The 21,838-nt window shown below is 58.8% G+C and overlaps 1 protein-coding gene across 1 annotated transcript; it reads left to right on the forward strand.

Moving 5' to 3' along the window:
- Positions 1-3,356: 3,356 nt before the first annotated feature.
- Positions 3,357-21,832, forward strand: SBF1 (SET binding factor 1). Its single transcript, XM_008573762.1, has 38 exons — positions 3,357-3,445; positions 3,650-3,808; positions 3,897-4,002; positions 4,360-4,383; positions 4,644-4,749; positions 4,875-5,007; positions 5,102-5,210; positions 5,287-5,400; positions 5,519-5,596; positions 6,030-6,143; positions 6,235-6,363; positions 6,448-6,546; positions 6,625-6,829; positions 6,928-7,040; positions 7,938-8,087; positions 8,477-8,545; positions 8,627-8,785; positions 8,867-9,135; positions 9,215-9,387; positions 9,466-9,539; positions 9,611-9,806; positions 10,029-10,156; positions 10,748-10,926; positions 11,028-11,164; positions 11,282-11,489; positions 11,971-11,995; positions 13,020-13,164; positions 13,554-13,735; positions 13,817-13,996; positions 14,628-14,729; positions 14,805-14,990; positions 15,066-15,192; positions 15,265-15,395; positions 15,466-15,696; positions 20,163-20,270; positions 20,385-20,596; positions 21,295-21,382; positions 21,448-21,832. Exons 2-38 carry the CDS (start codon positions 3,696-3,698, stop codon positions 21,676-21,678), a joined length of 5,133 nt encoding a protein of 1,710 aa, XP_008571984.1. The 5' UTR covers positions 3,357-3,445; positions 3,650-3,695; the 3' UTR covers positions 21,679-21,832.
- The last annotated feature ends 6 nt before the right edge of the window (positions 21,833-21,838 follow it).

Raw genomic sequence — 21,838 nt, forward strand, 5'->3', positions numbered from 1 at the left:
ATAGGAGCCCCAAGATTGCCCTTGGGTGGGCCTCCACCTTGTACCTGGTTCATGGGGGAGAGGACAGGGGATTTCCTCTCTGTGCCTCAGGGGATCTTGGTGCCCCTCTTTTTTAGGCCCCCAAAGAGCCCTGTGATGCATGGCTGTGCTGTTTGGATTAGTTTTGTAACTGTGGAGTGGGGAAGCGGGGCTCCCTCCATCCAGTCTACCCCACGGTGGGGGCAGTGCTCTGGCAGGGCAAGGAGCTTAACCACTATAGGTCTCCTCCACAGCCATAGTGCTCGAGTGGTTGAGGGACACTGGGGAGATGTGGCAGAACACCCTTGTCACCTCCCTAGTGTAGGCCAGTGGCCAAGCTACAGTCTGGCCCCCAATAGCACAGAGCTGAGCTGCAGCCTGGGGTCTCAGAGAAGGGGCAAAGAGGAGAGCTGTTCACAGGCCAGAGCCTTCCCATGGTGTGCCCTGTTAGGGAGGGCCTGCTGTGTCCTGGCGTGCCCTGGGGCTCCGGAAGCTGCTCTGCACTTCCGACTGAGGAACCTGTTTGCTTGTGGGGTGTGAGTGGGGCTGGGTGTGGGGAGGATAATCGGGTCGCTGACTGTATGCATTCAGCAGGCCCTAATTAGGCTGTGGTCTGTGCCAGGTGCTGGAGCTTGTTGTCTGGCCCAGCGGCCGACAGGTGCACCAGTAGTCATGGCAGGAGTGGGGGCGGGGAGGGTGATGAAAGCTGGGAGTCCCAGGGGTCCCACTGCAGGTCCCAGGCTTGGGGTAGAGAGCTTCCCAGAAGAGGGGACACTGTGCTGAGACCTGAAGGGCAAGTTTGGGGCCACTGCGGCACAGAGAAGCAGCTCAGGCAGAGATGCCTGCTCCACCTGGCCCACCCCTCCACACCCCATAGGCAGTTGGGGCAGCTCAAGGAGAGTGGAGCTCAGGGCTAGTTCTTTGGAGAGTGGGGCCCTGCAGAGGTTTTTCAGGCTGACTGGCAAGTGGAAGTTTTGGGCAATGAATAGGGTAGCAGTGGTCGATGACCAGGCACTCTGCCCACTCTCCTGGCGGGGAGGCTGCTGAGAACAGCTCTCTGAAGGCCCCTGCCCTGCCTGGCCTTGGGGGGCTGCAGCAGAGCAGAGGCTGCTGTCCCTGTCCACACACCCCCTCTGCCTTCCTCTGCCTGCTGCCTCGTGGCAAGAACTGGGTGAGCCCTGGGTGCCAGCCAGGGCCGAGCCCAGATGGTGGTTTGGGACCAAGCACAAGGAGGCCTTTGGGGGTGTGGGTGGGGGGAGGAGCCACAGTCTGGGGAGTGTTCATGCATAGCCTGGGCCTGTCAAGGGAGGCCCTTCGGGGTGGGACTGGAAGGACCCTGTGGGGGCTTCATCTTGGTGGGCCATGCAAATGGGTGTGTATGGGTGTGTGTCGGTATATGTGGCACCAGCCGACGCCTGCCCCTCTCCCCGTCCCCCACCCCCAGTCTGCTACCTGTTGTCTGCAGGGTGTCGGGGAGGGAGGGGGAAGGGATCAGGAAACTGAGGTTTTGTGAGTCAGAATTGGCCCCTCACCACCCCACCACCTCCAGCTTAGCAGCCGCCTGCCCATTGCTGACATCCTTGGCAGAGCCTTCATGATCCTGGAGGTGTAGGTGGTCTCCTGAGGCTGCAGCCCAGCTCCTCTGTCTTGAGGGGACCTGGGGAATGTGTGCTGTTGGGCTCCTGGGGTTGGCTTGCCTGTGCTAGGTGGACCAGGCTGGCACATGTGGCTGCATCGCGGCAGCCCTCAGAGGCTGCACTGCAGCTTTCTGGGACTTGGGGTGGGGGCCCTGGAAAGGCTGTATGTTATGCGCCCTCCCCTTACTTATCTGCCCCTGCTGCTTCCCCTAGTGTGGGCAGCAGTGTGAGGATGGTCCAAGCGAGGATGGGGACATCCCTGCCCTGGGGACCTGTGAACTATGTGTGTAGAGGTAGAGGCAAGGAAGCCTTTGTCTTCCCCACTGCACCCTGCTCCCTCCCCCATGACCATGTGAGACCAATGGAGCCATTATGCGGCTGGAGCTGGGTCCTGAGTTGGCGCTCTCATGGCCTCCTGGTTTGGCCCTGTAGGGGATGAGCCACAGGCAGGGGCCTCCGCCCCACCCATGTGGACTGGATCTGGAAGCAGTATCCTGGGCATGGTAGTGGGAGCGGGGAGCGAACCAGAGCAGGGCTAGGGGCCTATGGGGTTCCAAGGAGTGGAGGAGATCTCTGGGGAAGACATGGGCCTCCTGGTGCACCTCCCACACCCCCTGCCAGAGCCCTCCTCCCTGGCTGGGGGACCTGGGACTGCTCTCAGTGCCTATGTGGCCTTGTAAGGGCAGGGAGCAGGCCTGTGTTCCACCACCTTCCCACACTCCTTAGAGCCACCAGACCCCAGTGCTTGGGAGGTTGAAGGGGCCCTGGGCTGTGGGAAGTTGTGTTGGTCTGTGGCAGGCAGAAGGAAGTCTCTGGTGTGGCTCCTTGACATGGTGGAAAGGGGCCTGGGAGTGTGGGTGGGAGCAGGGGGGACCTGCAGGGATCTTCTCAATCTGCCCTCTGTGGCCCTGGGGTCTGCATCTGCCTGGTGGCCTCTCCACACAGAAGTTTATTTTTAGGGAAATGGTAGGTCTGGGAGCTGAGGCTGGTGAGGACCTGGGTAGATGGGATATTTCTGTTCTGGGCCATGAAGTAGCCATCTGGGACCCTCGAGCTTCCTGGTGGAGTGGGGCAGTGGGAGGTGAGAGGGTGCTCTGACCCCTGCTTTTGTCCTCAGGGAGTGGGGAAGGCCAGGGCCAGATCTTGCAGCGCTTCCCGGAGAAGGACTGGGAGGACAACCCCTTCCCCCAGGGCATCGAGCTGGTAAGCAGCTGGCTGGAGACAGGCTGGCATGGCCCTGCACTTGTCCCCTCAGGACTGCAAGGGGCCTCCACAGTGCCTGGTCCCCACTGGGAAGGGTACAAGGAGACATCAGAGCTGCTGTGGAGGATGGGGACGCTGGCTGGGCTTGCAGGGTTCTTGGTGCCCACGTCACTATGTCACGTGTCTCTCACGGTGGTGGGCACCATGCCCCCATCGCCTGGTCTTCATCTCAGATGGTGAGGCTGGAGGCTGTTGCTCCTCTCACCAGGAAAGGCTGAGGCCCAGGAGGCCAGGTGTCCCCATGGTCGCAGGGGGAGAGCTGCCTGTGTGCTCTGGAACCTCCAGGCCCCGGCAGTGCAGATGCTTATGGCAGGTGGGATGGGGGCAGGTGGACTGTTCCCTGCTGTAGTCGTGGGTGGAGGCAGCTGACTGCTGAGCCCTCCCTGCAGTTTTGCCAGCCCAGCGGGTGGCAGCTGTGTCCTGAGAGGAACCCACCTACCTTCTTTGTTGCTGTCCTCACTGACATCAACTCGGAGCGTCACTACTGTGCCTGCTTGACCTTCTGGGAGCCAGTGGAGCCCACACAGGTCAGCTTGGGGGCTTTGGGATGCAGCATATGTGAAGCCGAGCCCTGCGGCCATGGCCAACTCCCTCAGCTTCCAGGGGTGTCTCCCAGCCCTTGGAGGCTGGAGTTCCTGGAGGGCCAGAGCTCTTGGAGTCACCTGTGTCCTCCCCCCTGGGCTCTTGGGACGAACCTGATGAGAGCCAGGAGAATGGGCTTGTGTCTGCAGGCAGTGGTGTGTACCGAGGATTCTGCGGAGAGGGAGGAAGAGGCAGATGAGGGAGGCCGGGGGCAGCTCTCACCCACAGCACAGGCCCCACCTGCCCAGCTGTTTGCTCCGAAGACACTGGTGCTGGTGTCGCGACTGGACCACGCAGAGGTGTTCAGGGTGAGGCAGGCAGCCAGGGCGGTGAGGCAGGACGCGGGTGTTCCCGCTGGCTGTACCGCCATTCCCCGATCTGGTCATTGCAGAACAGCCTCGGGCTCATCTACACCATCCATGTGGAGGGCCTGAATGTGTGTCTGGAGAACGTGATTGGCAACCTGTTGACCTGCACTGTCCCCCTGGCCGGGGGCTCGCAGGTGGGTCTTGAGGCAGCTGGTGTACACACAGCCGCAGGCCCTCCTGGTGCGGTTTTGGGGGTGGGGCCCTGGAAGGCACCCAGAGTCCAGCCAGGGCTAGCACAGTCCGAGGCCTTGGACACTACCTCCTGCATTTTGGCGCCACTGTTAATGGTGCCTGTTTGTGGCCCTGCCTGCTTACCTGGCTCTCATACCTTCACTTTAGGGCCTAGCATCTTTCAGTTTCTCTGTCCTTTTGTTCTTTGGGTGTGTGCCTGTCTCTGGATGTCCATGTTAGCTTGTCTGTCTCTCCCTGCTCTGTGTCCTCACATGCTAGGGGTGTCTAACTGTGTCTCTCTGCCCGTCTGTCCTGTGCAGCTGGACTCTGTTGAGGAAGGAGCGGTATGGATTCTTTGTTTCTTCCGCCCACCCAGGCCCCATCCCCACCCTAGGTCAGAGGCAGCCACCCCTGCCCTGAGTTTTCTCTGTAGCACTGCTTGGGCGACAGAGGCAGGGTGTGCCCTTTCCCTCGCACTGTGCAGCCTGTCCCCGCTGGTCCCACTCGGGGTCTGTCTGTCTACCACCGCCCTCTTAGGGCCAGAGTGCTCTGGGCTGACTCAGGTGTGGTCAGGCTCTGAGCCCTGAACCTTCTCTTTCTGCAGAGAACCATCTCTTTGGGGGCTGGTGACCGGCAGGTCATCCAGACCCCACTGGTTGACTCGCTGCCTGTCAGCCGCTGCAGTGTGGCCCTGCTGTTCCGCCAGCTGGGTGAGCCGACCTGTCCCACCCTGCACAGCTTCCTTTCCCAGGGCTGGTAGCCAGAGGTATTGGTTCTTGCTCTGTGCCTGGTGCAGGGGCCCAGGTCCTTCTCCAAGCCTGTCCTCTTCCATCAGGCATTACAAATGTGCTGTCTCTGTTCTGTGCCGCCCTCACGGAGCACAAGGTCCTCTTCCTGTCCCGGAGCTACCAGCGGCTCGCAGACGCCTGCCGGGGCCTCCTGGCACTCTTGTTCCCTCTCAGATACAGGTGCTCCTCCCCTGCCTGGCCCCCCTCCGCGTGGCCCCCACCTCTACCCGGTCCTGTCCTCTTGGACTCACTGTGTTCTCTGGGCCTGCTGCAGCTTCACCTACGTGCCCATCCTGCCGGCGCAGCTGCTGGAGGTCCTCAGCACACCCACACCCTTCATCATTGGTGTCAATGCGGCCTTCCAGGCAGAGACCCAGGAGCTGGTAAGGTCTGTGGTTTGTGTCTGCCTTGATGCCCAGGACTCTGAGTCCCTGACCACTCACCCCTTTTGGTCCACAGCTAGATGTGATTATTGCTGATCTCGATGGAGGGACGGTGACGGTCCCTGAGTGTGTGCACATTCCACCCCTGCCAGAGCCACTGCAGAGCCAGACGCACAGCGTTCTGAGCATGGTGAGGGCAGGGGCCGTGGGGAAGCCGGAGCCTCAGGACCTTTGGGGTGCCATTGCCTGGCAGCAAGGGGAGCCCAGAGTCCAAGGCCAGTATGCAGCTGCTCTGTTTGCTTTTGCAGGTCCTGGATCCAGAGCTGGAGATGGCTGACCTCGCCTTCCCCCCACCCACGACATCCATCTCCTCCCTGAAGATGCAGGTGGGGGTCGTTGCTGCTTCGGTGTGGGGACCTCTATGCCCCTCACGTCCCACTTAGGTCTGCTGCCACCGAAGGCTGGGCTGACTGTGCCAAGCATGCTGTGGCCCCACCTCCAGGCTCCTGTAGTGTAGGCAGGAAGGAGCCTGGGAGCAAACGAGCTGCAGGCAGTTAGGTGTGGCAGTTGTGCAGTGGGCACGGGTGACGCTGCAGGGGACCTGTTGAAGGGCTGGGACTCAGTGACCAGCCATGAGGAGCCTCTCAGTGTCCTGAGAAAGTCCAAACAGTTTCAGTGGCTGTGTGTGGAGGATGGTGGGAGGGCAAGAGGAGGTGGGCAGAGGTGCCTGGGGAGGGCCCACTCCTAGCTTGGGGTGGGAGTGGGGAGGAGCGTGCGGGGGGTGGGGCTGGCACTCACTGCACTCACCCATGCTCCCAGGACAAGGAACTGCGGGCTGTCTTCCTGCGGCTCTTTGCGCAGCTCTTGCAGGGCTATCGCTGGTGTCTGAACATCGTGCGCATCCACCCAGAGCCTGTCATCCGCTTTCATAAGGTGGGCTGCTCAGGGTGGTGCAGGGTGTTGTGGGGGATGGGAGGTAAACACCTGCTGGACCTGAGGGGCCCACCTTCTCATGTTCCCCCAGGCAGCCTTCCTGGGCCAGCGTGGGCTGGTGGAGGATGATTTCTTGATGAAGGTGCTGGAGGGCATGGCCTTTGCAGGCTTTGTGTCAGAGCGTGGGGTCCCCTACCGTCCCACGGACCTCTTTGATGAGGTATACTCCTGGCCCGCCCACCTGTCCCCCTGCCCTGGCTGCCATCTCTCACCTGCCCATCTAACCCTGCCTGCTGCCCTCCAGCTGGTGGCCCATGAGGTGGCACGGATGCGGGCAGATGAGAACCACCCCCAGCGTGTCCTGCGTCATGTCCAGGAACTGGCAGAGCAGCTCTATAAGAATGTACGGTGGGGCACGAGGTACGGGTTTGCTGCCCCCTCGATTGCAGCTGCTTGCCCATGCCTACCATCTCCCCCACAGGAGAACCCATACCCAGCTGTAGCGATGCACAAGGTGCAGAAGCCAGGCGAGGCCAGTCACCTGCGGCGGGTGTCCCGGCCCTTCCCCCGGCTCGATGAGGGCACTGTGCAATGGATTGTGGACCAGGCTGCAGCCAAGACGCAGGGTGCACCCCCGGCCGTGAAGGCTGAGAGGAGGACCACTGTGCCCGCAGGGCCCCCTATGAGTGCGCAGGGATGGAGGGAGGGCAGGCCTCGAGCGTGGCCCAGGATGGGTGTGAGGTCAGGGGCTGGGAGTCAGGGTGAATGTGTCCTGTCTCCCCAGCTGCCATCCTGGAGCGGGGCAGTGGGCTGCACGCCAACAGCGCCCGCAGGCTGGAGGTTGTGCGCAACTGCATCTCCTATGTATTCGAGGGGAAGATGCTTGAGGCCAAGAAGGTGAGGTATCGGGTGGGGCCTCTGACCTGGGGTCAGGGCAGCGGCTCTCAGAGAAGGCTTAGGCCTCGCTTCGCTTGCCACGGATGCTGAGCCCTGCCCAGGGAGACCCATTCACCTGCAGGACGGCTGGAGGTGGCTGGGCTGGCAGGAGGGCAGGTGGGCTCCTGGTCTCCCCTCCTTGATTCTCAGCGGGCAGTAGGATGGGCCTTTGGGGACGCTCAGAATGGGGCGTTTATTTCAATTTTTTGAAATCAGAAGACACCAAAGATTTCTACTGTTTTTTTTGCATCCTTCTCCCAAAGAAGTGTAGACCTGTGCATGCCATGTTTCTTTTTCTACTTTATAAAAACTAGAATCCACCACTTGTCCTGTCCTTCATGGTGTTCACTTAGCACCTCTGGGGTCTTTCACTATAGCTAGTTTAAGTCTGCCTCATTTTTTCACGGCTGCATGGTGTCCCTGTGAGGTTCTGAGCTGTTTTATGGTGAATGACAGTTAACAGTAGAACCAGCTCGGGGCCTTTCTGTGGCCTGGCCTGTGCCAGGTGAGTCGCCTGTGCTGCACAGGCTCTTACTTCTGTACAAGGAGCCCCAGCCGGCCAGCCAAATGGCTCCAGGCCCTCAAGCTTGTGAGCGCTGGGACCCCGTGTGCAGCATTAATGTTCTCATGCCTCTGTTGTCATGAACTGTGGATATCCACTGGAAGTTTTAGTCTATATTGGTTAGTGAAGCCTCAGGGTCTGGGCACACTGACCTGGATGGTTTTTGAGTCTTCTCTGTGCTTGGAGCCAGGGTTCTGGGCTTCTGAACACCTGCTGCCCTCTCCTCTTTGGCCTTTGTGGGGTCTCTGCCCCTCTCTGTGCCCTCAGCCCCCTGTTTCCCTGGCCCCTGCCCCCAGTTGCTCCCGGCTGTGCTGAGGGCTCTGAAGGGACGGGCTGCCCGCCGCTGCCTCACCCAGGAGCTGCACCTGCATGTGCAGCAGAACCGGGCAGTCCTGGACCACCAGCAGTTCGACTTCATCATCCGCATGATGAACTGCTGCCTGCAGGTGAGGCCAGGCCTCCTATTCTGCCAGCATGTGGTACATGAGCAGGGACAGGCAGGAGTTCCTGGGTCTCTTTGTGACTGACAGCTGGGGGAGGCCCTGGTCTGTGGGTGGGAGTGAAGAGATGGTGCAGGGGATCCCTGTGCCAGTGGGATGGGGGTCTGCAGTCTGCACAGTGGGGGAGAGCCTTTGGTGGAGGCAGGTGCTGGGGTCTGGGGTCTTCTGACCTCAAACCTCCAAGGTAGCCCTGGGGAGCTGGAGTCAGTGGTTCCAGGTGACAGTGGTGGGAGACACTGTTCTGGTGGCCACAGACACAGTAGGGGTGTGTGGTTGGAGGTGGGCATTGTCTGGGAGGGGAGAAGGTCCCAATGGGCTCAGCACTCCGCCCACAGGACTGCACCTCTCTGGATGAGCATGGCATTGCAGCCGCTCTGCTGCCCCTGGTCACAGCCTTCTGCCGGGTGAGTGCTGGGCTGGCCCTGGGTCTCCTCCCTGGGCCTCTCCTGGCTGCATCCAGATGACCCCTCCCCTGGCTCCTGCAGAAGCTGAGCCCAGGGGTGACGCAGTTTGCATACAGCTGCGTGCAGGAGCACGTAGTGTGGAGCACGCCACAGTTCTGGGAGGCCATGTTCTACGGGGACGTGCAGACCCACATCCGGGCCCTCTACCTGGAACCTACTGAGGACCGAGCCCCCTCCCAGGTGTGCAGGGACTCCCTAGACCTTGGGTGAGGGGTGGAGGCCCGGTGTCATCCCAGCTCCCATGCTGTGGTTTTGTGGCAGGAAGTTGGGGAGACACTTTCCCAGGAGGACGAGCGCTCTGCTCTGGACGTGGCTTCAGAGCAGCGGCGCCTGTGGCCAACCCTGAGCCGCGAGAAGCAGCAAGAGCTGGTGCAGAAGGAGGAGAGCACAGTGTTCAGCCAGGCTATTCATTACGCCAACCGCATGAGCTACCTCCTGCTGCCCCTGGACAGCAGCAAGAGCCGCCTGCTGCGGGAGCGGGCGGGGCTAGGTGACCTGGAGAGTGCCAGCAACAGCCTGGTCACCAACAGGTGAGGGCAGGGCTTGGGTGAGCAGACTAGGGGTGGGGTACACAGGGCCTGTGCCCACCACACCCCTTCCCTGGCCCAGCATGGCAGGTAGCATGGCTGAGAGCTATGATACGGAAAGTGGCTTCGAGGATGCAGAGACCTGCGACGTGGCTGGGGCTGTGGTCCGCTTCATCAACCGCTTTGTGGACAAGGTCTGCACAGAGAGTGGGGTCACCAGCGACCATCTCAAGGGGCTGCATGTCATGGTGCCAGGTACGGGGGGTCTGGGTGTGGAAACACCCCCTCAGGTGGGCGGGCATGGGCCAGGGCGTGAGAACTTCTCTCCCCTAGACATTGTCCAGATGCACATTGAGACCCTGGAGGCTGTGCACCGAGAGAGCAAGAGGCTGCCGCCCATCCAGAAGGTGAGTGGCTGGCATGGGGCTGGGGGCCCAGGGGCCTGGGCTGTGTCCTGAGGTGCTTTGTCCCCGAGCAGCCCAAACTGCTGCGGCCACGCCTGCTGCCTGGCGAGGAGTGTGTGATGGATGGCCTGCGTGTCTACCTACTGCCTGACGGGCGTGAGGAGGGTGCAGGGGGGACTGTGGGAGGCCCTGCACTGCTGCCAGCTGAGGGTGCTGTCTTCCTCACCACCTACCGGGTCATCTTCACGGGGATGCCCACCGACCCTCTGGGTGAGCCTTCAGACCCTTATTTTTGGCCCTTTCCTTCTCTCCCTACCAGGCTCTTTAGGGCCCTGCCTCTCTCTGCCCCTTTCTCAGGGTTGCAGGGTCCCTGTGGGAGATGGGCCTTTGTCTGCTCCTCTCCCACCCAACTGGGGTCCTCCAAAACTGGGCCCTGAGATTCTTTGACTTCCTCCCCTCCCATCCTTCTGACTCTGCCCGGTCTGCGGTAAGTGGGGGAACAGGTGGTGGCCCGCTCCTTCCCGGTGGCCGCGCTGACCAAGGAGAAGCGCATCAGTGTCCAGAGCCCTGTGGACCAGCTCCTGCAGGACGGGCTGCAGCTGCGCTCCTGCACATTCCAGGTGGGTTCTTATCCGCCCGCAGCCAGCTGAGTCCTCTGTCTTTTTTGTGTGAACTGTTCTCAAGCTGGTTTCCAAGTGTGGCCCTGTGGTTGGGTTGTTAGTTTGGAGCCCTCACCTTGGCTCTCAGCTTGGTTTCATCTGCCTATTTGACATGCAGCCTTTGGGTCTTTTTTTTTTTTTTTTTGTCCTTTTTGAGACCGGCTGCACCGTGCTCAGCCAGTGAGTGCTGTGAGCACACCGGTCATCCCTATATAGGATCCGAACCCGCAGCGGGAGCACTGCTGCGCTCCCAGCGCCGCACTCTCCCAAGTTCGCAACGGGCTCGGCCCAGCCTTTGGGTCTTTGCTGGGTTTTTTTAGGTGCTGACCCTGGAATTTGTGTCTTGGGTGTGCTGTGTGAGCCCGGACCTTGCCACATAGTAACTGAATTCACAATTTACACAGACACTTGACTTTGAGTGACATGGGCATGGTACCTTCCCTCACGCTTACCTGTCTGGTGCGGCTGCAGTGGGATGGAGCCCAGGTACCCAGCAGCGTCAGAGTGGGGGAGGGGCCTCCAGACCCCTGAGGCCTTCTTTGTCTGATGCAGCTGCTGAAAATGGCCTTTGACGAGGAAGTGGGGTCCGACAGTGCCGAGCTCTTCCGTAAGCAGCTGCACAAGCTGCGGTACCCACCAGATGTCAGGGGTACCTTTGCGTTCACCTTGGGGTCTGCCCACATATCTGGCCAGCAGCCCCGGGCCACCAAGGACAAAGGTTCTTCTCTCAGGTATGGGGCACCAGCTGTGTGCCTGCCTCAGCCCTCCCAGACCCCTGAGCCTTCGTCCCTGTGTCTCTTCCTCTCACTTCTGCTGATCCTCTCTGCCCCAGAACCCTGTCCCGGAACCTGGTGAAGAACGCCAAGAAGACCATCGGGCGTCAGTACATCACTCGGAAGAAGTACAACCCCCCCAGCTGGGAGCATCGGGGCCAGCCGCCCACTGAGGACCAGGAGGATGAGATCTCAGGTAGGGCAGCTGAGGGGCAGTCCTGGGTGGTCTCTGGATGATGACTCCCCCCTGTGGAGGACCAGGGGTGGGCTGGATGGTCTCTGGGTGACGACCCCACGTGCCCGGCCGTTGTAGTGTCGGAGGAGCTGGAGCCCAGCACGCTGACCCCATCCTCAGCCCTGAAGCCCTCGGACCGCATGACCATGAGCAGTCTGGTGGAGAGGGCGTGTTGCCGTGACTACCAGCGGCTTGGCCTGGGCACCCTGAGCAGCAGCCTGAGCCGGGCCAAGTCTGAGCCCTTTCGTATCTCCCCAGTGAACCGCATGTATGCCATCTGCCGCAGGTGAGGGCCACAGCACATGCCAGAGAGGACGTGGCCAGGGATGGCTGGTGTGGCGGGAAGGTGCTTGGACACCCTGCCTGCTGAGGGCCTGGCCAGACAAGGGATGTGGAGCAGCCTGGGTGTTGTCCTTGATTCTGTCTGCTCTGCCCATCGTGGGTCCCAAGAGCTGACCACCCAGGCCTGAGGTCCTTGTCTGTGGCCTTCTGCTCTCCTTGTGAACCCACAGGCCTCACATCATGCTCAGCAGAGTGCCCTGGGCCATCGTGTCCATCATTAACACTGGGCCCTGAGTCCAGGGACCAAGACCAGGGCCAGAGTCTGCCCTCAGAGTCACTCAGGCAGAGGCCGGACGTGAGCCTCACTTGCTCTTGGGAACTCCTGCTCCTGGTCAGGAGTGGTTTTCAGTTTTCCAAATATCGCATTACATGACTTAAGTATGTTTTACAGTCACAGTGTCTTCCTGCATTCCCTTCCCTACCAGGTATCGGGAGTGGCACCTGCAGGCGGTGTCCTCCCTTCCAGGGTCTGCTGGCATCCAGCACCTGTGGTGTCCCCTAATGTTCCTTGGGCATCTCTGGCCTCTTCCCACCCCAGGTGGGGTTGCCTCTCAGTGTCCCCAGGCTCAGGGAATTGGGCCATCCCCCTCATTGCCCAGTGACACACAGTAGTCTGTCTGGCTTCTGAAGTTCTCACTGTGAGCTGGGTGACCGTGACTGTCCCAAGTGTGGCGACTGGCAGAGGGCATGGTGGGCTGCCATAGTGCTTGGCCTGTGGTGACCTCTGTGGTAGACAGAGGGACATTGCCTTGCGCCCCTCGCTGCATCCTGCCCATGGGCTCTGCAGAAGCAGGTGAGCTTGGGGCAGGGCCAAGTGCCCAGAGACCCACTGTGTGACCCCAGGCACCTTCCAGGCCCCTGGGCTGCCTCTTCCTCCCGTGGCCTCCCTATGACCTCAGGTTAGGCCTCTCACTCAGGCCACATGGACAGGCCTGTGAATCCCAGCCCAGCACTGTCCCTGAGGCTCAAGCCTGCTTGTGTCCTGCACTGAACTGCCCTCCATCTTTCCGGGCCAGGCATCTCCAGGCTCTGAACCTCTCTCTCCCCTCTTTTAGAAGCCTCTGGGCTTTTTCTTTTCTAGGCTGCGCTCCTTGGGCCCTTCCTCTTGTGTGTCCTGGACGGAGGCCTCTGTATGGCTGTGTCTTGAGAACAGTTCTGGGCAATGCCAGCCAGACAAGCCCCGGGACCTCTTGGCATAGAGACAGGGCGTGGAGGAAAGACTAGAGGGCAGAGCTTCTCTGAGCTGGCTTCAATGGGAAAAAGAGGAGGTGTTCAGAGGAGAGCCCAGGGTCCCTGTCCCTCCCTGTCCCTTCCCCCCACCATGGGGTCCTCTGCTGTCTGTCCTGCCCCTGTGGAGAGGACCCTTGCCTGCACCTGGATGGCTCTTCCTGCTCTCCTGAGACTGGGGGCTTGGTGCTGACCCCTGCTGTCTCCAGGGCTCTGGGGGGGCTTGGTGGGAGCCTTTGGCCCGTAGGCACCCCAGGCTGGGCACACGCTGGGCCTGGGGCCAGGCCTGAGCTTTCTCTCTGCTGTGCCCCCAGTGCCCAGCCCCAGAGCCAGGGTCACCACGCTGTCCAACCCCATGGCGGCCTCGGCCTCCAGACGGACCGTGCCCCGAGGTACCGTACCGGGCCTGTGCAGGCAGGCTCCTCCTTTACCTGGTACTGGTGGCCCCCAGCGTGCACTGAGTTGCCTTGGGCACTAATGTCTCCCTTCACGCCTGACACTAACGGCCCCTCTGTGACAGACCAGCATAACCAACCCCTCCCCCTAGCCCTGGGTACTCCCCTGCCTGACACCGAGCCCTGCCTAGCACTAACAGACCATACCCCCTGTGTCTCTCAGCATCTGTGTGTTCCAGCCCTCCTCCCTGGCACAGCCCTGCTGGGGTCCCGTCGACCAACCCTGCCCTGGGAGCTCAGTCCTCTCCCTGGAGGCCGGGCCCAGCCAGCCCCAGGTAAGTGGTGGTCCACCCTGCTCAGGTGCTCACTTGCTCTCTCCTCCACAGGAAAGTGGGGCAGTGTCCGGGCCAGTGGGCGCAGCAGTGGGCTCGGTGCCGATGTGGGCTCCCGGCTGGCTGGCAGAGACATGCTGGGCCCCCCCCAGGCCAACGGAGCCCCTCCTGACCAGGGCTTTCTGCGGCCTCAGCGTGCAGCCCTCTATATCATTGGGGACAAAGCCCAGCTCAAGGTGACTGGAGCAGGGGGCTCAGGGCAGATCGGGAGCACAGGGCCTGGGCATGTCTCACGGTGCCCCGCTGGCCTCCTGCAGGGTGTGCGGCCAGACCCGCTGCAGCAGTGGGAATTGGTGCCCATCGAGGTGTTCGAGGCGCGGCAGGTAAAGGCCAGCTTCAAGAAGCTGCTGAAGGCATGTGTCCCGGGCTGCCCTGCCGCTGAGCCCAGCCCAGCCTCCTTCCTGCGCTTGCTGGAGGACTCGGAGTGGCTGATCCAGGTCAGGTCTCTGAATGGCCCTTGTCTCCCTGCCCACCTGGGTGCCAGGCCCACTACCCCACTAGAGCTGAGCGGATGGGGTCTGGGTTTGCTTTCTTGACAACGATGGGCACCAGAAGGAGGAGGTGACGGCTACCTCCCAGTTGGGGCTGGGGTGTCTGGAAGGTGGCTGGGGCAGGCTGGGAGGGCCTGGGTGTGAGAGGGTTAGGGGAAGCCTGCTGAGCTTAGGTGGAGTGATGACCCACACAGAGGAGGTGGCTTATAGGTTGAGTCTCTCTGTCCCTGTATCCTCTTTTGGGAGATAAGGCATCGAGAGGGCATTGGCTTGGTGAGTGCTGGCGGGCTTGGGGATAGGGCCAATGGGCACCTCAAGGACAGGAGGATGTCTGCTGAGTCAGTGCATCCTCAGTCCTGGGGTGCTTGGGAGGGGGGTGGGCTGTGACGGGCAGGCTGGAGGAAGCAGTGGTCAGCACACCCAGAGCAGACCAGACCTGTCCAGTGCTGTGCCCACCTTACAGGGCTGCGGACACCACCAGCCTCACATAGATGCCAGCAGACATGTGGGTTTCTGGGGCCTGGTCAACAGTGGGGTCAGAGGGCAGCAGGTCCCAGAGAGCCCCCTGTCCCTGCAGATCCACAAGCTCCTGCAGGTGTCGGTCCTGGTGGTGGAGCTCCTGGACTCGGGCTCCTCTGTCCTGGTGAGCCTGGAGGACGGTTGGGACATCACCACTCAGGTGTGTGGCAGGCATGGGGCTGGGGTGGGCCAGGGTTCCCTGGGTGCCTCCCTGACCCAGTGGTGGTGCCTGCAGGTGGTGTCCTTGGTTCAGCTGCTCTCGGACCCCTTCTACCGCACCCTGGAGGGCTTCCGTCTGCTAGTGGAAAAGGAGTGGCTGTCCTTCGGCCACCGCTTCAGCCACCGCGGGGCCCACACCCTGGCTGGACAGAGCAGTGGCTTCACACCTGTCTTCTTGCAGTTCCTGGACTGTGTACATCAGGTGGGCAGGTGGCCATGTGGATGGGTGAGGAGCTGTGCACCCTGACCTCTAGTCTCTGACCCACATTGCACACAGGTCCACCTGCAGTTCCCCATGGAGTTTGAGTTCAGCCAGTTCTACCTCAAGTTCCTTGGCTACCACCACGTGTCCCGCCGTTTCCGCACCTTCCTGCTCGACTCTGATTACGAGCGCATCGAGCTGGGTATGTGGGCGGTGGGGGCCTGGAGGAGCCGCATGGCAGGGAGGGCCCTGGCTCAGCGCTGCCCTCGTGCAGGGCTGCTGTACGACGAGAAGGGCGAACACAGGGCCCAGCTGCCCTGCAGGTCTGTGTGGGAGTATGTGGACCGGCTGAGCAAGAGGACGCCTGTGTTCTACAACTACGTGTATGCGCCTGAGGACACCGAGGTGAGCTAGGGCCTGGTTAGGGCAGGGGCTTCTGCTCGGCCCGGATCCTCAACACCAGTCCTGCCCCCAGGTCCTGCGGCCCTACAGCAACGTATCCAACCTGAAGGTGTGGGACTTCTACACCGAAGAGACGCTGGCTGAGGGCCCTCCCTACGACTGGGAACTGGCTCAGGGTCCCCCTGAGCCCCCAGAGGAGGAACGGCCTGATGGAGGTGCTCCCCAGAGTAGGCGCCGCGTGGTGTGGCCCTGCTATGACAGCCGTCCCCGAGCCCAGCCTGATGCCATCTCGCGCCTGCTGGAGGTGTGTGTGGTTCCAGAGCAGGGCTCGGCCCGGCACCTGCTTCTGCTTGCTCAGACACTGGGGAGGGGGCAGTGGTGGTGTTAGTCCCAGTACCCCTGGGGGTTGGGGTGGCCCTGCCCTCGCCCATCATGTGAACTGCACACTGGCCTGGGATGGCTGTGGCTCCTTTCTAGCCCTGCCCTGCACCAGGTAGGTATTTACAGATCACGATGACTGGAGGGCTGTTGTCACACACACCCAGGTGTCAGGCTGTGGCCTCTGCACTGGGCACATGAGCTTCCATGACCTGGTTCAGAGTGGCTCAGACAGCTCCTTCTAGGTCAGCCCTCAGAGAAGACGGTTTCCCCAGGAGCCACTCCTTTCTCTTCCAGCCTGCCCTCCCTACCCACGCTACCGTGAGCAGCTCTTCTGAGTTCGTGCCTCGGAGGCTTGGGGTTAACAAGGGTTTCCCCAGGAGCCACTCCTTTCTCTTCCAGCCTGCCCGCCCTACCCACGCTACCGTGAGCAGCTCTTCTGAGTTCGTGCCTCGGAGGCTTGGGGTTAACATTTAGGCTCCTCTTGCCCCTCATTTTGTCATCCTTAGTGGGCATGTCTGCTCAGCCTCAGGGATCAGGATCAGACAGGGCAGAGACCCCTAGAGGGAGAAGAGAGCCCAGTGAGTTGGGCAGTGGTTGCGGTTGTTGGTGTGTGGGGCTGGGGCAGTGCGGAGGGCAGCATGCCCCGCACAAGGTGCTGCCTCCCAGCAGGTCCAGCACCCAGAGCCCTCCAAGGGGGCTGAATGCTGAGAAGGGCATGGGCCTCAGGTCCAGACCATGGGAGGGTTTGCACCCCACTCCCCACCGTCGGCTCTGTGGCCTTGGGGATTATCCAGGCATGTTAGAGCTTCTGTTTCCTCATGTGGAAAGTGGGGGTGCTGCTTCTCGCCCCACGGGGAGGTGGTGAGGCATAGATAGATGGGTAACGCATCCTGACCACCCAGCTTGGGGCCTAGCCCAAAGCCACCTGTCACCCAGTGCTTTGGGTGAGCGTGGGGTCTTGGTTTTGTGGATGAAGGTGGCCTCGAGCACAGAGGCAGGAGAGAACCCCTCTAACCCCTCGTTACGTTTGGAGACACTCTTGAGCTGGCTTGGTTGGATGTTAATGGAGCCACTCTGCTTTCTTATGACTTGCATTATTGCGATCTGATATTTCCTGTGTTCTTATTTGTGACTTGTGTGTGTCTTTATATTTAAGGTGAGTTTCTTGTATGCAGCATGTAGTTGGGTCTTCTTTTTATCTAGTCTGACAGTTTCTTTTACTGGAGCTTTTTTCAGTTCATTTATATTTAATGTAATTATTGACATAGCTGGGATTAAATCTAGCATCTTGCTGGGCTTTTTTTTTTCTTTTCTATTTGTCCCATTTACTTTTGGCTCCTTTCTTCCTTTTCTGTCTTTTTTTAAAGGAATAATTGAGCATTTTTTAGTATCCGTTTTATCTGCTGTATCTGGCTTTCGAGCTACACTTCTGGACTATCTTTTTAGTGGTTGCCGGGGACTGTGGTCATGTCCATCTGAATTACACCACGTCACACATAAAAACCTTACAGCAGTGCACGTGCGTTTGCTCCTTTCCTGTCTGTTATGTTACTGCTGTTATACCCTTTACCTTTATGTGACATAAACACATAGCATGTGTTATTGTGTTATTTTTGTTTTAAATAGTCGACTTTGTTTTAAAGAAATTAAGAAAGAAGGAAGAAACCTTTATTTTTGCTGCTTTCAGTAGCGTCCCCTCTTTCAGTGCACCTCTGGTCTGGTGTCACTTCCCTTCAGCCTGCAGAACTTTTATTTTTTATAATGCAGGTCTGCCAGTCACAAGTTCCTCAGTTTTTATTTATCAGAAGATGTCTTTATTGTGCCTTTGTTTTTAAAGGCTGTTTTCTCTGGATATTGCATTCTAGGTTGACAGCTTTTTACATTCATCGGTTTAAAGATAATACATTGTTTTCTGGCTTGCATTGCTTCCGATTTGAAGTCAGTGCTCCTTCTTATAAACTGTGTCATGTCACCCCTTGTTCCTCTACCTTTATGATTTTCTCTTTCAGCAGTTTGACCATCACGTGGTTTTTCTTCGTGTTCTTCCTGCTTGGGACTTCTTAGCTTCTTAGATCTGTGGGATGATCATTTTCATCAAGTTTAATATATTTTAGGCCATTGCTTCTATAAATTTTTTTTTTTCCTACACAATCTCTCTCCTTCCGTTCTGGGACTTTATTGTCCCACAGGTTAATGAGGCTCTGTTTGGTTTTTATCCTCATCTTTTTTCTCTCTGAAGTTCATTTTGGATGATTTCTGTTCCTTATCTTCAAGTTCATTGCTCTTTTTGTGTGTGTTTAGTATGTTCAAGCCCATCTAATTAATTTTTTTTTTCCTTTTTGTCTTTTTTACTGACCGGTAACGGGATCGCAACCCTCGGTGTTGTGCCCGCACCACGCTCAGCCAGTGAGCAGGAACCGGTCTCCAAATGGGATCCGAACCCTCGGCAGGAGCGCCGCCGTGCTCCCAAGCAGCACACTCTCCAGTGCGCCACCGGGCCGGCCCCATCTAATTAATTTCTGATGTTAGATATTGTATCATTCAGTTCTAAAATTTACGTTTGGTTCTTTCTTTATAACAGTTTTTATTCTCTGCAGAGATTCCCCATTTGTTCAACCATTATGTTCATCTTTTCCTCTGAATCTTGAAACATATTTAGAATAACCATTCTGAGTTCCTTGTTTATTAATCTCAACACCTGTTTTTATTTCTGGGCCTGTTTCTTTTAACTGTTCCCATTTTCCTGCCTTTTTGCTTTTCTAATATTTTATCGTAAGCTGGACATTGCGGATCCTGTGTTGTTGAGGACGAGGATTGTGTTGTCTTCCTTTAAAGAGTCTTGGGCTTTATTTTTGCAGATAGTTAATGAACTTGAGGATCAGGTTGATCTTTTTGAGGCTTGTTTTTAAGTTTTTTTAGGGCGTGCCTAAGCAGGTCTAGAGAAGCTCTGGGGTTAGTGTAGCTCTACTCCTAAGGAATGGCCTCTTCAGGGTTTCAGTTGGAGTTTTTTTGTGCCTTCAGTGAGGTCTGACCACTCTGGCTATTTGGAATTCCTACATCTTCTAGCATGTGTGTATTAGTCCCATTTTGTATTGCTTGTCACAGGATACCTGAAACTGGGTGATTTATAAAGAAAAGAGGTTTATTTGGGTCACGATACTGGGACAGCTGCATCTGGTGTGGGCCTCAGGCTGCTTCTACTCACAGTGGGAAGTGCAGCAGGCAGCCAGTGGGTACAAGCAGATCATATGGCGAAAGGAAGCGAGAGAGAGAGAGAGAGAGACACAGACAGAGGGAGAGCTAGAGGCGGAGGTGCTGGCGTCCTACAAGCAACGAGCTCTCATGGGAACTAATAAGCGAGAACTCACTCACGACCCCTCCTCCCCCAGGGAGAGCATGAATCCACTCATGAGGGATCTGCCCCCATGACTCAAACAGCTCCCGACACTGCCACATTGGGGATCAGAGTTTCACATGAGTTTTGGGGGGACAACACATCCAAACTCTGTCAACGTATAGCCTCTAGGATTTGGATTTAGCTTATAGCTTCCTAGTTGCTGTTCTCTGTCAGGCCTTGTGACATCTTGCTTTGCACGTGGCAGCTTAATTTGGCTGAAGACTCAAGGAGACCTTTGTGTAGATTTCTAGATCGTTCTCTGTGGTACTCCCTCCGCCTCGCAGGCTACCCTGCACATCCGCCTGCACTAGCTCCCCAAACGTCCCGTCTCTCCTCCTCAGCTCAGCAGGACTGCAGTGTGCGACTTTGCCATGCCTCTGGCCATGTCTCTGGCCAGACAGAAAACTGGGTTAATGGCAAGGCTCACCTCGTGTGGTCCCCTGTCTCAGGGTCATTGCTACACTGCTGGTTGTCCAGCATCTTGTAACAACGGCTTTCTTTTCTTGTCCAGTTTCATAGCTGCCTGTGGGAGGAGGGCTGGTGAGACTAAGGCCTGTGTCGTGGCTGGAGACGGAAGTCTGCTCCAGGCTTCTGTTTTGAACTCAGCCGTCAGTCTTATTGCTGCTCTTTCAAAGAGAACATGTATTTTTTGTTCTGGCTGGTTTGGGGCTTTTCTCTTTGTCTTTCAGCACTTTTTGCTGTAATGGCCTGGGGGTGCGTGTGTTTAACCTGTCCTGTTTGGGATTTGTAGTGATTCTTGATTGTTGTTTGATGCTTCTGATTAGTTTGGGAAATTTTCAGCTCTTGTCTCCAGATGTTGATTTTCCCCATTCCATCCCTCCTTCCCCACCCTTGCCGCCTTCTGTACTCAGATCGCGTGGTAGACCCTTTTGATTATATTTCTTTCTTGAGTTTCACATTCTTTTGTCTTTTATTCTCCAGTCTGGATATTTTCTTCTGAATAACTTTTTAGTTTACTAATTCTTCTCCAGGAGCTGCAGCGGCTGGAGACAGAGTTGGGCCGACCTCCTGAGCGCTGGAAGGACACTTGGGACCGGGTGAAGGCTGCACAGCGCCTCGAAAACCGGCCAGATGGACGTGTGAGCAGGAGTGGGTGTGGGGGGCAGTGTTGGGTGGCCAGGGCGGGCGTACTGCCAGGCACAGCAGGCAGAGGCTGCCCAGCTCTGATGCAGGACCCACCCTCCTGCCCCCAGGGCACCCCCAGCTCACTGCTAGTGTCCAGCGTGCCCCACCACCGCCGCTCGCTGGGCGTGTATCTGCAGGAGGGACCCGTGGGCTCCACCCTGAGCCTCAGCCTGGACAGTGATCAGAGCAGTGGCTCAACTGCATCTGGCTCCCGCCAGGCTGCCCGCCGCAGCACCAGCACCCTGTACAGCCAGTTCCAGACAGCCGAGAGTGAGAATAGGTATGGAAGGTACCTCGCTGCTGCATGGGTACCTCTGGGCTGGGGGTCTGGAGTCCTGGGCAGTGCCCAGATGGGGGGTGCAGGTGCCTTTGCGGAGTGCTAGTCGTTTCTCTGGGTGGAAGGATTTGTGGGGAGGCCACAGGGTGGCCCAACCGTAACCATAAATCAGAAGGGGTTTGGGATGTAGAACTTGTGAACGCAGCCAGGCTGCAGTGGCCAAAAGACGAGCAGAGGGTGAGGGGCCGGGAAGCACCTGTGAGGCCAGGGCAGGTGCCAGGTGAGGCCAGGGCCCAGCAGGACCCGTCTGTCCTCAGCTGTCCCCCTGAGCCTGGAGGGGCCGCATAGCTGCAGTTGCCTCGCCAGACTTGCCTGCTGAGTGTTCCTCGTCCTTATGTGGGGCACTTGCCCTGCAGGTAGGGCTGCTTCCCTGAGACCCTGTGGCTTTGGTGTGATGGGACCCTCCCTGGTGTCTGTCAGGAGGTGTGGGGGACCCGTCACCATCTCCTTTCTGGAGAGAGTTCTCTTCCTGGGTCTGTAGGCCCTGGCCAGCACTCCGGCCTTAGGTCAGCTCTGGGGACAGGAGCCTTGGTTTTGCCACCTGGGCTGGGAAGGCAAGTGGGGGCGACTGCTGGGAAGTGGGTTTGGCTGGGCCCTGACTGGGCTTGGCTGGCCTGGCCGTGACTCTGCTGCAAACGCAGGTCCTATGAGGGCACCCTGTACAAGAAGGGAGCCTTCATGAAGCCCTGGAAGGCCCGTTGGTTTGTGCTGGACAAGACCAAGCACCAGGTGAGTGGCCATTGGCGGTGGGGGGCTGCGGGGAGGGGCTGCCCTGACTCCTTGGCCTCCTGCAGCTGCGCTACTATGACCACCGAGTGGATACAGAGTGCAAGGGTGTCATCGACCTGGCAGAGGTGGAGGCTGTGGCACCTGGCACACCCACCATGGGCGCCCCTAAGACCGTGGATGAGAAGGCCTTCTTTGACGTGAAGACAACGCGTCGCGTTTACAACTTCTGTGCCCAGGATGTGCCCTCGGCCCAGCAGTGGGTAGACCGGATCCAGAGCTGCCTGTCGGATGCCTGACCCTCCTTGGCCCTGCCCGGGCCGCTCTGCTTCCAGTCATTACAGACCACTAGGGGTGGGCAGGGCCGCCCCGGCCATGTTTACAGCCCCGGCCCTCGACAGTATTGAGGCCCTGAGCCCCCAGCACTTGCGTGTACAGCCCCCGCCCCGCCCCCCCCCC

The sequence above is a fragment of the Galeopterus variegatus genome, unplaced genomic scaffold (assembly GCF_000696425.1).
Source record: "Galeopterus variegatus unplaced genomic scaffold, G_variegatus-3.0.2 Scaffold960, whole genome shotgun sequence".
NCBI lineage: Eukaryota > Metazoa > Chordata > Mammalia > Dermoptera > Cynocephalidae > Galeopterus > Galeopterus variegatus.